This window comes from Hipposideros armiger, unplaced genomic scaffold, assembly GCF_001890085.2.
Source record: "Hipposideros armiger isolate ML-2016 unplaced genomic scaffold, ASM189008v1 scaffold_209, whole genome shotgun sequence".
NCBI classification, from domain to species: domain Eukaryota; kingdom Metazoa; phylum Chordata; class Mammalia; order Chiroptera; family Hipposideridae; genus Hipposideros; species Hipposideros armiger.
Window position 1 is genome coordinate 2,406,635 of NW_017731559.1, and position 17,013 is coordinate 2,423,647.

The 17,013-nt window shown below is 35.5% G+C and overlaps 1 protein-coding gene across 1 annotated transcript in view; it reads left to right on the plus strand.

The window, feature by feature from the left end:
* The window catches only part of RBBP8 (RB binding protein 8, endonuclease), an 83,434-nt gene that overhangs the window by 44,997 nt on the left and 21,424 nt on the right, over positions 1–17,013 (plus strand). The window contains exons 8-15 of the mRNA XM_019653893.1: positions 1,353–1,457; positions 5,446–5,543; positions 7,207–7,319; positions 8,397–9,294; positions 9,374–9,500; positions 11,807–11,895; positions 13,291–13,408; positions 16,562–16,705. Coding sequence (XP_019509438.1) covers positions 1,353–1,457; positions 5,446–5,543; positions 7,207–7,319; positions 8,397–9,294; positions 9,374–9,500; positions 11,807–11,895; positions 13,291–13,408; positions 16,562–16,705 — 1,692 coding nt within the window. The remainder of the gene's footprint in view (positions 1–1,352; positions 1,458–5,445; positions 5,544–7,206; positions 7,320–8,396; positions 9,295–9,373; positions 9,501–11,806; positions 11,896–13,290; positions 13,409–16,561; positions 16,706–17,013) is intronic.

Genomic DNA, 17,013 nt, shown 5'->3' on the forward strand with positions numbered 1-17,013 from the left:
AGCAATTGGTGGTAATCAAGAAGTGACTTTATAATGTATCTACTTTGTGCCTTATCAGTGGCATATTTCTAATTCCAGGCTGGTTTACCATTTCTGTTAAATGCTTTGGAACTACCTTTTTAATGTAGTCCTGAAATTTATCATGTGACATGATACAATAACTGTGCATTTCAATATTGATCTAAAGTAAACGGTAAAGACTTTAGTTTTTAACCTAAACTGTTTGTGACAAAGAAAGCATTTGAGGGTGAAGGGGTGTACATAGTCCTAGAGATAATTTTATAATGCAAATAAATTGTTAACAGTAACTGTGCCTTTGAAAATATAAGTAGACCTTATTCTTTGATATTGGAAAACTGATACAATTTTCCTCATTTTATATGAGCTTGCATCACCATCTAGTGGAAAACAAAAGAACTGGTAAAATCTTATACATATTTAGGAGCTAAAGTAAAATGTAAGATCATATCTCTAGAATGAATATTCATTGGCTTTTTCGTCTGCTATCAGACAGGACATGAATCACTACAGATAAGCATCTGCATAATTTAGGTAATATTTAAATCCATGTATAAGACTATTCAGCAAACAAATCAACAATTTTCTTTATTAGGAAAGCCTTCTTTTGATCTATTATAAATGCTTCTGGTTTATTTCTTCATTATATGAGAATAACATATAACTATTTAAAAACTTAATTTGTCCATTTTAATCATGTTCTGATAATTTTTACTTGGAATCTGAAATTTTGGTTTAAAATACAAGACAAATTTTGAGCCATGCAAATTATTTTAAAACTGACTTAATGACTAGTCATTTTCTCTTTCTAACCACCGTTGCTCATTTATTTTAAAGTTTATAGTGCTTTTTAATATTATTTTCAGGTTATTATTAGTAAAACTCTATTTGCCTTTACTTAGTCCTTTTTTTTTTTTTGGTTTTCTTTGAATTATTTATGGTAAAGCATATTTCAGGATTTCCTTCCAGAAAAATAAAAACTAAAACAAGATTGTGGAAATATATGATGCAGCATTCATTTTAAATTAACCTACTGACTTGCAACAAATACACAGGGGAAAGATACATTAAAATATTACAATTCCAGGGGACTAAGGTCAGAAGATGCTTCTGTTCTAGTTCTTACTCCCACTGTCCTAACTACTTCTTCCAGCTTTGTTTCTTGGCGAAAATGTAGGAATGAACTTTTTATTAGAATATGAAAATTATATCAATGAAATAGCACTTCTAATGCATTTAAAGACAGGTTTGTATTGGCTTATCAAAATAACATTTTGATAATATTTTTTATCATGGTTGTTTATAGATAATCTCTCCTTTTTTCCCCTCCATAGAATTGAGAAAAGTTTCAAAATCTTCAACTCATCCACAACATAAGCCTAATGAAAATGAAATTCTAGTGGCTGACACTTGTGATCAAAGTCAATCTCCAATGGCTAGTAAGCAAGATATTGAGATTATTTTATAAGTTTACAATTTATGGTTATTTTGGGGCAAGAATGGTCAACACTGAATTAGATGATATTTTAAAATATTTTTTGTTAATTTTGTTTGTATTACTAGTTGTTTAGCAACCTTTTTCATATTGAAAAATAATGTTATTCTGTCATATTAATATCCCTATCCATGTTAATACAAATTCATATTAATATCCCTATCCATATTAATGCAAATTGCTAATAACTATAAGTTATTATATAATATAAATTGCTAATAACTATAACAGGGCTTTACTCTGATTTACTCACTGATTAAACAAATATTGTAGCGTTTACTGTATACCAGCCACTGAACAAAATAAGCCCTTAACCTCATAGAGCTTACAGTCTCAGTGGGAGAGAAAGGAAATAAGTGTATGTTATTTGGAGGAAGTAAGTACTCTGAATAAAAATAAAGCAGGGTAAGAAGAGATATTAGAAACCCTCATTTAAAAAGTGACATTTGAGCAAAGACTGAGGGACATGTGGCTCTCTGGGGGCAGGCCCCCCGGGGAGAGAGGTCAGCCAGCACAAAGGCCATGAGGGGGTGCTGTCTGGCTCTTTGACCTTGAGGATGCCTGTGTGGTGGGCAGAGTGGATGAAGCTGCCGTTGGTTTGGGCAGCTCTGTCCCCAGAGTTGCTGTTTACCGAGAAGGAAGAGAATGCGAGCGGCAGGTTTGCAGGCGGTGGTAAGTCAGAAATCAGGAGCTTGCTTTTGAAAGTATTCTGTTTGAGATGTTGGATAGACATTCGGTAAATATTTTGGATAGGTAGGTGGATGTGCGTTTAGAGAAGTCTAGGATCGAGGAATGGAAGTTGTCAGCATATAGGTGGTATCTAAGCCATGAAACTGGATGAGATTACCAAACCAGTGAGTGTGGATAGAGAAATCCAAGTACTTAGACCTGGGGTACTCCGTTGTATAAAATAGTAATCTCAGTCTTATTATCACCCCAACCCCAGCCTTTGTAGATATTTTTTTCCTCTAGTCACTTCTCCCATGGAATTTTAACACTGCAGCTATATGGTATGAGTGTATGTATGTGCCTTACACATAAAAAGAGTTTTGTTTTGTTCTGTTTTTTATCCCCCAAGAACCATTTTTTACCCCTTTGGAGGCAGTATCACAACTATAGAAGCAGTGGTTTAGAGGTTGTTAAAATGAGGAACCAACCAAGTAGCCAGTGAAGGAGCTGCCAGTGAGATAGGAGAGCTAAGAAAAGATGGTGGAGAGAAGAGGGGGTGCCCAACCGTGGCCGACAGTGCTCACAGATCAGGGAAGATGAAGACTGAGGACTGATCATTAGATTTGATCGCATGGAGATCACTGAGCATTAAACCCGTCATGTGAACTGTTAAAGTGTAAGGGTGATCAACTAGACTGTTCCACGTTTAAGAGAAACTAGGGTCAGAGAAAGTGGAGAGAGCACTTCTAAACAAGTCCTTCAAAACACGGGATATTACAGCACATTCAGCATATTTTTATGTCATTGGAATTACCAAGTAAATGGAGAGAAATGGGTAATCCTGGAGAAGGAGGGAACAATTGCTAGAGCCTTGAGATGAGAGGAGATGGGATCCAGAGACCAGTTGGGTTGGCCAAGGTCAGTCACTCATCATTTCACTCATTCATAGGTTTTATAGTGCAAAACTTACACTCTGAAAGCTACAAATCATTTCATATTAGCATGTGTGCATGTGTGTGGACAGACTGGCAAAGGGTGCTGAGGACATAGCATCTAGTGTGCCGGATCCTTGCTTCTCAGCGCTCTGGAGCCCCTGCTCTTCCGCTGCTGCTGGGACTTGACTGTATCAGTTGTCCTCTTTTTCTATATCTCCAGCTTCTCTATAGGTTCTTTTCAACATATGAATATATGTTATCTTTCATCTTTTAAAAATAACCTGTCTCTTAATGGTCTCCACCCTTCAAAGTTGAGAAAGTGATTGATCTGTGTTCAATATCTCGTCTCAACTCCCATTCACTCGGGTTGAATTCACTATAGTATGGATTCACTCCCCCCTCCCATCCCCAAAGAGGGTGGGGGAGGGGCACAGAGGAAGGGAGGGGGACCTTTGGGGGGGGGATATTCTCACACTCTTCTCTAACTCATTCCATTGGAACAGCTTTGTAAAAGTCGTTAGGGATCTCCTGATTGTTAAATGTAATGACTGCTTCCCAGTCCTTCTCTTTCTTGACCTTTCTGTGACATTTGGCATTATTCAGCATGCTCTATTTCTTGAAATGGTGCCACTTTCCTGGTTCTCTTACTTCTTATTGTTTTGTTTTTTTCACTTTATTGGCTATTCTTTTCTCTGTGTTTAAATTGTTACTGTCCCAGATATGTATGGTTCTTAGTCTGTTCTTGTCTCACTTTCTCTCTCTTTCTGGAGGAATCTCACCCTGAGTTAGTATTCTGCTACAACCTATGTAAGAATAAATCCCAAATCTATATCTCTGTCCAAGATTTTTCCCCTGGATTCCAAACCAGTGTATCCGCCTGCTGTTGAACGTTTCTACCTGGATATCCTTCAACTACAGTATGTCCAGAATTGAAATTTTCTTGTCAGACCTGCTCCTCGTCTTTTTATTTACAATCTCAGTGAATGACACTCTACATACCTCTCTGAGTTACCTAAATCAAAAAACTTTGAGTTATCCTAGCCTCCTGTGTCTTCATCTCCCATATGTAAATAGTCTTCGAGTCTTCCTGATCCCTCCTCCTCACATGTCTAGCATACACATTCTCCTGCACCCCCACTGTGCTAGTTGAGGCCATCAGCACCCCTCATCAGGCTATTGTAGTAATCTAATGTCATCCTGCCTACTCGTGACTGCTTCTTGCTCTGTCAGCCTATCACTACTAGAATTACTTTGTAAACCCAAATATTGCATCTATCCTCCATTAAAAACCCTTGTATATCTCTTCATTGCCTACAGGATAAATTTTAAACTCTTTAGCATAATCTGATCCCTCACCGACCTGTCTGGGCTTATGTCCCGCTGCTGCTGCTGCATCTGCATCTTCTGCACTTTTATTTCCAGCAATTGAACCACATGTAATTTTGTTTCATATATGGACCATTACACAGACCTAGAACACTTCTCTCTGCCCTCAGTCCAGTTAACCTGTGAAATTCCTCTTCTCCAACGGTCAGCTTAGGCATCACTTGGTGTCACTTTTCTTCATTTTCCAAGGCAAATTTAGGAATCCTTCTATGTTTAAATCACCCCTTTTTTATGTATTTTATTATAATGTTTATCCCGTTTTACTGCAGTTCTCTTTTTGCCTTTCTATTTTAACTATAGCTGTAAGCTTCTTGAGGACAGGAATCTTTTCATCATGTGAACTGTGCCTGGGGTTGCAGGAGAATGTGTATGACCGATATGTAGGAGCTGGGCTCAAGAAGGCACAATGCCTGGAACATAGTATGTGCTCCATAAATACTTACTGAGTTAGTGGAACTCTATATGCATAAAACTTTATATAACATTTGAATGTAGGTGATTTCTGTATAAATATGTGATAGCTTAAAACTTGAAAATTATGCAGTGCTGAAAATCTCTCCCACAAAATATGTTTTCGTGAAAGGTACCATAAATGTGGTTTGATAGCCATACTGTATCTTAGGTCACAGTAAATCCATTATAAATAGATATGGTTTTTTTCAGTGGCAGTAAGAAAAATAATCTATCTCTTGCATTCATCTCACTTAGGATAGATAGAAAACTTAGCTGAAAAAGTTTGACAAGTAGAGACAATAGAGATCTGCAACTTACTGCCTTGTATAGTAGATATTTGGGGCTTTTTTGCGCAGAATTTTAAGAATTCTCCAATGCCATCTTGTTCAGTGGTTCTTTGAGCCATTTATTCCTTTTTTTGTATTTCTTTTGTACATCGAGTTTCAACAATTATATAATTGGGGGTTTTTTTGGGTTTTTCTTACTTAGAAACACGTGGAACAAGCAGTTATCCCACTGATAAGTCATCTTTTAATTTAGCTACAATTGTTGCAGAGACGCTCGGAATTAGTGCGCCAGAAGAATCTGTAAGTAGTTGTTTAGTTTGGTGATAATATGAATTAATTGGTGTCCTTTTAGGTCAGCTCTTAGAAAATTGAGCAAGAGAAAAACTTTTTTTCCCAAAGATCATTAGTTAAAGGCCTAGAACAAAATTGATATGGCTAGGAAGGCCCATTTATATTTTCCACCCCATGCAGTCCCAGAAATCTAGTCTTTAGAATTCTTGGGATACAAGTTATGGGTTGAGTCAAAATTTAGAGAAGTGATAATGGCTTAGAGGATTTAGCCAACTCTCTTCCTTGCCCCCTCTCATCTCCCTATTCCTACCCTGTTTCATCTAAGAGAAGACTTAAACCTTTAGGTTGATTTCAGAATTTATTGGATCTTTTCAGCATCCTTTAAACTGGGGTTTGATTTGAAAAACAGGCTGCATTCTTGAAACTATTATATACACTTTAGTTCTCCTTTGTCCTAAGAAGTGCCTATCCAAATAGACTTAGGGTTTGGGTCAGTAAATGACCTGCTGATTTTTTCGTTATTTTAGTACTTCCGTGCATCAGTCACATTTACTTTTTTTCTTAATTAATTTCTAAAAATAGAAAACTTGGATTCTTCAATCTTAAGGAAGTTTCACTTTGATACAACTTTAGAAAAGTATTCCTTTGCTTTAATTAATGTATAATATATGTGCTCTTATAAAATTGCTTTGCTATTGAATTTGTAAAAATTGAATTATATTTTTCATTACATTTGGATTTTTTTGTTGTTCTTTCTAGTTTTAAATCCATATTCAAGTAATAGTGGGTTGTTTTAGCATTTGAACTTTAAATGTGTTTTAATGGTTTCTAATTCCCTTTTACCCGTAAGCCTGGCAAGTCAGTAGTTTAGACTCCAAATATATTAAGGTTGCTGCTGATCTCTAAGAACTTGCTGCTCAGATGTGATCCACAGGCCAACAGCATTTGCATCATCTTGAAGTTTGTTAGAGATATAAAATCTCAGATAACACCCCAGACCTACTGAAAGAGAACTTGCATTTTAACAGGATCCCCAGTTGACTGAACTTGTGTTAAACTTTGAAAACCACTACTCTCTAAATGATCCTTTTCAGTTCATTTCCTGTCAGTATAAATAATCATCTCTGCCCCTTCACCTCATCTTAATAATGTTGGTTTCATTTGTTGTTGTTTTTTGAATTGGTGTTTTATATACCAGTAATAGAATGTATTTACCTAAAATAGTAAAATATTAATGCTTTTCTCTCTTTAAATTTAAAATATGTTTCATATTTTTTATTGTGGTGAAATGCATATAACATAAAATTAACCATTTTAAAGTGTACAATTTGATGACATTTAACATATTCACAATATTTTGCAACTACCACTTTTATCTAGTAGCAAAGCACTTTCATCATCCTGAAAGAAAGCCCCATACCTGTTAAACATTCAGTCCTTATTCCCTTATTTCCCTGGAAACCACCAGTCTGCTTTCCGTCCTTTCGGATTTACCTATTCTGGATTATTCATATAAATTGAATCATACACTGTGTGGCATTTCAGTCTTATTTCTTTCATTTTTCCTCTTTTTTAGATTTATTCATATCGTAGCATGTATCAGTATATCATTTCTTTTTAAGGAAGAAAAACCTTCCATTGTATTTATATACTTTATATTTTACTATTGAAGGAATCTCAAGGTCCCATGAGCCCTCTTGGTGATGAGCTCTACCCCTGTCTGGAAGGAGATCACAAGAAACAACCTTTTGAGGAATCTATAAGAAATAATGAAGATAGTTTAAGGTAATTTGTGGCACTTACATAAAAATTTATCAGCTGTTGGTGAAATCCCATTACAATGGGTTCCATATAATTAACCCTTTTCTCTCGCTCAGCATATAGTTTGTTATTCTGGTTGTATTAATTTTTATTTTAAAAAATACCTTCTCCAGTTTATGACGAATTGAGGGCTTTTTGCATTACTGTAGAGCAATGGATATTTTTAGATTCTTACTGTAGTTCTATCAAGCAGTACCTAAGAATTTTCCCACTTGTTACTCTGCTACTTTAAAGAACCAGTCATCCCTTCTTGGTTTGTGTTTCCAAAAACTGGATGTTTTATAAAATGCATCTGTAACCTTGGATAAGCTATTGTGTTGCATCTCTTTTTTACTAATTTCAGGACATTCATTAACTAGTAATACCTATATTTATGCAGCATTTTTCTTTTAAAAGAGCTTTTCAATTTTAGATTGAAAATCTAAATATATTACTTTTAATTTATCATAGTAACTCATTAAAGTAGGTTTTATTACTCATGTTTTACAATAAAAAAAAAATGCAGCTCCAGAGAGGTTAAATGTCTTGCTTAAGGCCACATAGCTATTAAATACTAGAGACAGAGCTCTTACCCATCCCATGTCTTCAAACTCAAACCTAATACTCTTCTACTACCACAGCTATCGCCTCTGCTAGAGGCGCGCTGGCTCTTAATTTATGTTTAGTTGTGTAGTATAAGAATTATGTTTCTTGGAGTTCCTCATGACAAGATTTCATAACAACCTCCCCAGTGGAATTTATTAAGATATGATTTTCTTATATAGTGTAGTTATTTAAACTATTTAGGAAAAATATTTATAGGTAGGAATATCATGGTATTGAGATTTGCGGAATCATTTTTCTCTTTTTGTCAGCCAAATGAAGAGAAGCCAGCAACTGTATCCTGTTTTAATTGCTATTAATTATCTGCCTCTAATGTGTGGATAAGACCTTACTAGTAATAATTCTGTAGTAGCAAACATTTCTTCATTATGCTTGTCTTTGAATTTTTACCCTATTTCATTAGTTAGAAAAAAGTTTTACAACTCGTTGTTTTTTTAGATTTTCAGATCCTAATTCAAAGACTCCTCCTCAAGAAGAACTGACTACTCGGGTGTCATCTCCTGTATTTGGAGCTACCTCTAATGTGAAAAGTAGTTTTGGTTTGAATACAACTTTGTCGCCTTCTCTCTTAGAGACTGGGAAAAAAACACATCTGAAAACAGCACCTTTCAGCAGCACTTCTAATTCTAGATCAGAGAAAACTAGATCAAAATCTGAAGATAGTGCCCTTTTTACACATCATAACCTTGGGTCTGAAGTGAACAAGATCATTAGCCAGTCATCTTCTAATAAGCAGATGCTTATCAATAAAAATATAAGTGAATCTGTAAGTGAACAGGATAGTATTGGGCATATTAAAGATGCAATTAGTGATAAAGATAAACATGTGGTGTCCTTGAAATCACTGGGGTGCAGAACATCCAAAAGGAAGAAAATTGAGGAAGAAAGTGAAGATGAAGTAAGCTGCCCCCAAGCCTCTTTTGATAAAGAAAACGCTTTTCCTTTTCCCCTGGATAGTCATTTTACTATGAATGGAGACTATGTAATGGATAAACCTCTGGACTTGTCTGATCGCTTTTCAGCTATTCAGCGTCAAGAGAAAAGCCAAGGAAGTGAGACCTCTAAAATCAGATTTAGGCAGGTGACTCTCTATGAGGCTTTGAAGCCTGTTCCAAAGGGCTCTTCCTCAAGTCGAAAGGCCTTGAGTGGGAGCTGTGAGCCAACCAAAGATTCCCCAGAGGAGCCCTGTCTACAGGAGTGCATCCCCCAGCCCTTGAGTAAATCCTCTCCAGATAATAAAACACCATTACAAATAAAAGAAGAAAATCCTATCTTTAAAGTCCCTCTACGTCCACGTGAAAGTTTGGAGACAGAGAACCTCTTTGATGACGTGAAGGTTTGTGTTAAATGTTCAGGGGATTTTGGTTTAAATGGTTGTGATTTCATCTAGATGCTAATAATTCTTTCTGTTTTAGGGTGCTGGTTCACATGAACCAGTAAGAATAAAAACCAGGTCAGTCCATGGAGCATGTGAACTTGCATCAGTTCTTCAGTTAAACCCATGTAGAATCGCTAAAACAAAGTCTCTACAAAGCAACCAAGGTGAGTATGCTATAAATAGTACTTCCACTCTTTACATATATTCTCTTGACATGTTATCTTAATATATATAATATATTAATGTCTTAAATATATTATTTACATCCATTGGATGGATTGAATTTGGGGGGGGGAAATATTTTCTTTCTTCCTGCATGTTTCTATGTTTACAAAATTAGTCTCGTTGGGTTCATTTTACATGTGATTTTCCTTCTCGTGCTTTTTGAAAAAAATGAATTGAGATCTTTAATACCTACTTTTATAGGTGATTTTGTGGATTTACCTATTTTATGTACTTATTATTTTCTCTACAAAAGCTTTAAAAAATTTATGCAGAAGTTAAAAATATATAAATTAGAATTTTCATCATCCAAACCTTGTTCCTCACACCATAGATTGCCTGTCCTTTTTTTTGCATTTATATGTATATCTATAAATATATGCATATATAAATTTATATGGGTTTTTAAACTTCTTGTTTGAAAACATTGTTTGCTCTAATATGCAATATGTATATTAACCTCTTTGTAATTTTGCTGTTTAAAAGGAGTCTTGTTCTTTTTTAGTCACCAAATGTTTCTGTACTTCATATGCAATATTTTTTCTTTTATTCTTCATTGGAAAGTTATTCCTTCATTCTGGGTTTATTTTCCTTTTTTCCTGAAGAATAGTCTTTAGTTGTTCTTCCAACAAGATTTTCAGTCTCTGTATAAAAACATTTTTTTCACCCTTATTCTTTTTTTTTTAATCTTTTCTTTAATGAGTGTTCTGAGAATTGCAGTATATACCCACTTTCATAATCTACTTAGAGTTAATACTGTACCACTTTATGTTCTGAAACTATACATGGTGTGATAAAAAAATACAGTGAATGTTTGAATTAAAAAAAAATTATTACAGTAAAAGACACATTACCATTAATCACCCTCAAAATACTCCCCTTCGCTTCGAACACACCACATCGTCCTTGCCACTTTCTGAGGCAGTTCTGGAAGTCCTCTTTCATGAGTGTCTTTACTTCATCCTCTATCATGACAACGCTGTGTCACACATCACTTCTGGTATGGCAATTTCTGTCAAATAAAAACATTACAGTGTGTCCTCATCCACCTTATTCACTGGATCTGGCACCATGTGACCTTTGGCTTTTCCCCAAAGTCAAAATGATTCAAGACATTGAGACAGCCATGACAACGCGACTAAAGACTCATGAAAGAGGACTTCCAGAACTGCTTCAGAAAGTGGCAAGAAAAATGGGATAAGTGTGTTTGAAGTGAGGGAGAGTATTTTGAGGGGGATGAATGGCAATGTGGCTTTTACTGTAATAAATTTTTTAAATTTAAACATTCACAGTATTTTGTGATCACACCTCATACTTTATATAGTTGTCATGTATATCTACATACATTGAAGAACCCCTCCAAACAATTTAAATGTTACAATTTTAACTTTAAAAAAATTTTTATTATAAAAGTCACGTTATTAAAATGAGCAATTCAGTGGTTTGCTATACTCACAGAGTTGTGCAGACATCACTACAGTTCTAAGTTTAGAACATTTCCATCATCCCAAAAAGAACAGTACCCATTAGCAGTCATTCTTCATTCCCCCACCACTCTTCCCCAGTCCTAGGCAACCACTAATCTACTTTCTTGCCTCTATAAATTTTCCTTTTCTGGAATTTTTATGTAAATGAAATCATACAATATATGACCTTTTGTGAGTTTACTATTTCATTTTTTTTTTACTATGAATAATGCTGCTATGAGCATTGATTTACAATTTTGTCTGGGGGTGTATAGTAGTAGAATTGCTGGGCTATGCGCTAACTCTGTGTTTAACCTTTTGAGGAACTATATAACTGTTCTCTAAAGCAACTACACCATTTCACATTCCCACTGGTAGAATGTGAGGGTTTCAATTTCTCTACAGTCTCACCAACACTTGTTATTATTTGTCTTTTTGATTAGAGCCATCCTATTGGGTGTGAAGTGTTACCTCATTGTGGTTTTGATTTCCCTGGTCTTTCCCTGATGGCTAATGATGTTGAGCATATTTTCAAGTGTTTATTGGCCATTTGTATATCTTCTCTGAAGGACTGTCCACTAATATTGCTTGCTCTTTTTTAATTGGGGTATTTGTCTTATTATTGAGTTGTAAAAGTTCTTTATATATCCTAGATGCAAATCCTTTACCAAACATGATTTGCAAAAAATATTTCTCCCATTCTGTGGGCCCCATATGTTTTAAAGTGATAAGAATTTTTTAAATCTATTTTTAATTAGGTATTTTTTTCCTTTTTATCTAAGATGAATCCTTTGAAAATATCCAGTGGAGTATAGATCCAGGAGCAGACCTTTCTCAGTATAAAATGGATATTACTGTAACAGATAGAAAGGTAAGTTAGAAAGTAAAACCAAATCCCATGTGGTTATGCTAGTGAACTCTTCGTCACTCTCCTCTGTCTTAGTCTGTGACCCTGAGATAATCACATACCTCTTAAAACCTGAATTTATTTACTCAGAAAAGTAAGTAATGAAAATACTTATTCTTCCAACTTTATGGTATCTTTGAAAGAGTAATACTTTCTGACTTTAAAAGCCTTTTCTGAAAATTATAGTTTTAAAATAATACAAAACACTAATTTTATATTTTAAATAATTATGTATCAAAATAATTCATTATATGCCTTGATTAACTTTTAAAATAATTTATCAAGAAAAAAATTTCATTTTCCCAGTTGGCTAGATTGTAAAATACTGTATTTTTTTAAAAACTTAAAATTTGTTTTGGAAATAACTTTATTGGCTTGTATTTAGGTTCTGTATAGTTTGAGAAGTTCTCTTTCACTTGTTAGCATATTCCTATATAATTATATATTACATAATATATATACATTATATAATTATACATTATATAATATATAATTATATTATGTAATATATAATTCTTCGCATATAAGAGTTTTTAGAGTAATATATATCTAAAGACATCAGGTTTAATTTATGAAGTTGTTCTTTATGTACATTGATGTTCATTACTGTGAGGTAGATTAAAAAACAAAAGAAAGAGGGCTGGCCAAGTGGCATGTTGGTTAAGAGCTGGCTTGGGACACCAGAGGGCTCCGCTTCGGATCCCACATATGAGGGCCAGTGACGCTGCCCTCTGCAGCTAAGATGCTGAACAACAGCCCAACCTGGAGCTGGGCTGCCGTGAGTTGCCGGCGACGGTGTAGGCTGCAGCCCCTGCTGCAGTGGGTTGCCATAGGCTACCATGTGTAGCCAGCAGCCAGCATGAGCAGCCGTCCAGAAGCCGGCGACTGATCTGCCTCGCCCGGAAAGAGCGCAATAATGGTGCCAACTTGGGCCATGGAAGCAACGTCCTCCACAACTAGACTGAAGAACAAAAGGACAGCACTTGTCTGTTCCCCTTCCCCCAATTCCCCAGCTCTGTTCCCATCCCCCAATTCCCCCCCCAAAAAAAAAACAAAGGAAAGAGAAACTCAAGGGCTCAGTGGTCCATAATTCTCCCTTCCTTAGCAGTAGTCCTCCCTTTTTCTAAGCTTCAGAGAAGATGCTCGCATATTGTTTTACAGGCAGGCAGTAAAACCTAAATCTGTCTACGTTACTAAAGGGTAAAAGTAAATATAACTTAATGCTACTGAAGTGTACACTTAAAAAATGGTGAAAATGGTAAAATTTTATGTTGTGTATATTTTACTAAAATTTGTTTTAAAAGTAAATATAAGGCCATAAAAGGATAATTTTAAAATTTTGAATTTTTAAATATTCAGGATGGCAGTCAGTCAAGATTAGCAGGAGGAGAGACAGTGGACATGGACTGTACGTTTGTTAGTGAAACTATGCTTTTAAAAATGAAGAAGCAAGAGCAGAAGGGAGAAAAAAGTCCAAGTAAGATTTTATTTCTTTCTTTATTATTTTAGTAAAAATGTAGAGGGAAGTTTATAGTCGTACCATTGCACTGATAAGCCAAGGGACCTTTTCACCACAAACTGGGTGTTTTTTTTTCCCCCATCTGGTAATAGTAGATTTCTCTTAGTAACACTCAATTTCAATATTTAAGGAAAAAAATCTTTAGCGAAAACATTTTTTATTTCAGAAAGAATTCAGATTGTTTTCAGGGATCAGCAAACCATAGCTGGCTGTCAGTTTTATAAATAAAGTTTTATGGGAACACAGCCTCACACATTTGTTTATGTATCGCCTATGGCTGCTTGGGCCGTACAACAGCAAGTTGCTAGAGCAGAGCTGAAGAGTTGGTGCAGAGACTGTGTTGGCCCCAAAGCCTAAAAATACTTACTCTCTGACCCTTTAAGAAAAAGTTTTCTTATTCCTTGTTTTACGTATTTTTTTAAATAAAATGTATAGAACAGGACTTGAGAGTCCTGTTTCAGAAATACGATTTTCCAAAGCAATTTGATAAGGCAGAAAGGCACCGGGGTGGGGGTCCTACTAAGAAGTATTAGTACAGATTTGCAAATCAGCAGTAAACTAAGAATGATAGTGTATATGCCGAGTTACTCTGCCATATTCTGCTTTTACAGAAAAGGGAATTGGGCCGAATTGGGGTCTATAGTTCTTTGTGGTGAGAAAATGTTAATTCGTCCTTTAAAGCCTGGATTTTCCAAGAGACGGGAGCCATGGAAGGATTTTGGTCGGCACCACCTTAGCAACGTTCCCAATTAAAGACGCATGTGACATGAGATCAGCTAGACGGGGACTAGTCTACCCTTATGCATTGAAGGTTTAGGACCCGCCACGTGGGGGTGCAGTGCAAAAAGCAGAGGCATTCTCCAACCATCGTCTGTCAGAAACTGAGGACATTCAGACTGTATCGCATTCCCTATCTTCTGCTGACGTTCTGTAGTCTGCCTGCCCAGGGCCAAATAGTAAAACAGCTAGTCTTGTCCCTTTGAAACGCCTTATCTCTTGTTTCCCTAAATGCAGTAAGTGAAAGAAAATTTTAATACTTTGCCTTAATTCTTTGTTCTTTCACAAGGAATAACTATGCGTATGATCAAGTAGCTGGCTGCCTTGATAGTTGTGAGAGGATAGTACCCATTGAAAGAAAAACCTTAACAGTGATTTATTATCTTTTTGTAATGAATGACACTTATATAGTTTTCTTCCTAAGAAGGTACTTTGCTATATTTTTTTTTCACAATACTAAATCCTGATAATGTTTGCCTCATTTTTCTAGAAAAGGGGAAAATTAAAGTATGACTATTTTGGCTTCAATTTTATTTAGTTGTTTCAAAGAACATGATAGTTTCCCAAATATATTTGAAGCAAGTATCATGTAGAAGTGAGATTAGACCTTGAACTAAAGAGTGGAGATAATTTTGGCTAAATAAGATACTGTGAGTACTATTGATGCATAATAAATTACTCCAGTAACTTAGAGAATTAAAACAACAACAGTCATTTTCTTTCATAGTTTCTATGGTTCAGGCATTCAGGAAGGGCTTGTCTCAGGAACTCCCATGCTGTTGTAGGCAGCTGGTAACTGGAGCTGGAAGAGCAGAGGGCAAGACAGATGGTGGTGACTTGGCATCTCTCTCCTCATTCAGTCTCAGGGCTTCTCCATGTATTCTTTCCACATGGGCTGGTGTGAGCTTCCTCACCACATGGAGACTAGGTTCCAAGAGTGAGCATCCCAAAAGAGCAAGATAGAAACGCATGGCGTTTTTATTATGTGGCCTCAGAAGTTGCATAGTGTCTCAAAAGCTTGGCCAGGTTCAAAGCAAAAGAACATGGCCCTCACTACTCAGTGACAAATGCCATCATCACATTATAAGCACAGCACATGAGATAGAAGATATTGTTGAGGCCATATTTGGAAAAAAATTGTATGCCCATTTTACCCACAAGGTAAACAAACCTTTTCAGTACTTAAAATTGGTTAAAAATCAAACATATCAATAAAAACCCCCAATTGCTGCTAATACTTCAACTCAGAAAATGTTTTTTATATCCCTATTCTGTCTGTATTAGACTTACTAGGTGCTGTGATAGAACTATCAATAAGGGTGTAGTCTCTGTCCTCAAGTATTTCACAATCAAAAGTCAGGCCAACAAAAAAATAAATCAGCGACTTACTGTGATTCACTAGCAGTACATACAGAATGCTTTGAGAATGCCTAGCACACTGCATGGCACATGAAAGTTCTATTTTATCTAGAAATTTGACCCTCAGAATGAAAAGTAAATGTTTAATCATTCAGTAAAGATCGAACTACAGTTCTATACTAGGAAGTGTTCCAGGAACGGGAGATAGTGTGTAAAAAGAACAAAAGTACCTACCTCATGGAATGTACATTGTAATTGAGAAGAAACAAGCAAATGCGTGGTATGATAGGTGATAGTGCTGGAGAAAGATGACCTAGGGTGCGGGTGCTAGAGCACCATGGATTAGGGGAGATGGTAGTTATTTGATAGAGTAATCTCAGCAGGCTTCTGTTCTGTCAGATTTGTTAGCCAACTGCATCTATTTCTGTTTTTTAGTAAATTCTGGTGTTTTTAAAATGTGATGATATAGTGGGAAATGTAGTTAGTTCTCTAAAAGTGAATTTGGCACTTTGCATGTCAGGTATGGAATTGAGTTCATTATATCTATCAACACTAAAATACCAAGTGTTAGTGATAATGCAAGAAAATACTTCTTTTGTTGCCACGTTAGAAGAATAGCAGGTAAGCAGAATCCTATAGATGTTAGTATCAGCTATTTACACACATTTTATTTAAACAGTATTTTTTTATGATACATTATAATATATTTTCTGTTCCTCAGTTTTTTGGGAAAGACACCTTTTGGTTTAGTATGAGTTATAAACATAAGCTGATAGAAAAAGATTTTTAGTTTTTTTCATGAAAATAACAAAAATTAGCATTGTCTTCACATTAGTAAAGGACATTTAAAGCTGTAATATAAAGCTTTTGTAAGTGTACACAATTATTTTGTGGCAGTTACTACAAGTATCACATTCATCTAGATAGAAAGGGAAAAGCTTGCATGTTCCTCTGAGCCAATGCTCTTTTACACAGATGGAGAAAGAAAAATGAATGATAGCTTGGAAGATATGTTTGATCGGACAACGCATGAAGAATATGAATCCTGTTTACCAGATAGCTACTCCCACGTCGCAGATGAAGAGGAGGAATTGTCAGCTACCACAAAGAAACCAAACAGTAAGGTTATTTTCTTCTTAATTACGGCATCTCAGTTACACTAAGTCCAATAAATCAAATCATCAAGCTAATTAACACAGGCTTGATATTAATAATTAGTTTCATGTTTCTTATAAAATTTCTTTTTCAGGTTTTTGGGGGGTTTTTTTTGAGATAATTTCAGATTAATAGAAGAGTTACCTAAATATTGGGTTGTCGGAAAAGTCATGACACATTTTTGCAACGAAAACCAGAAAAAATATGTCATGACTTTTTCGACAACCCAATAGTTCATAGAGTTCCCCTGTACCTTTCATTCAGCTTCCCCT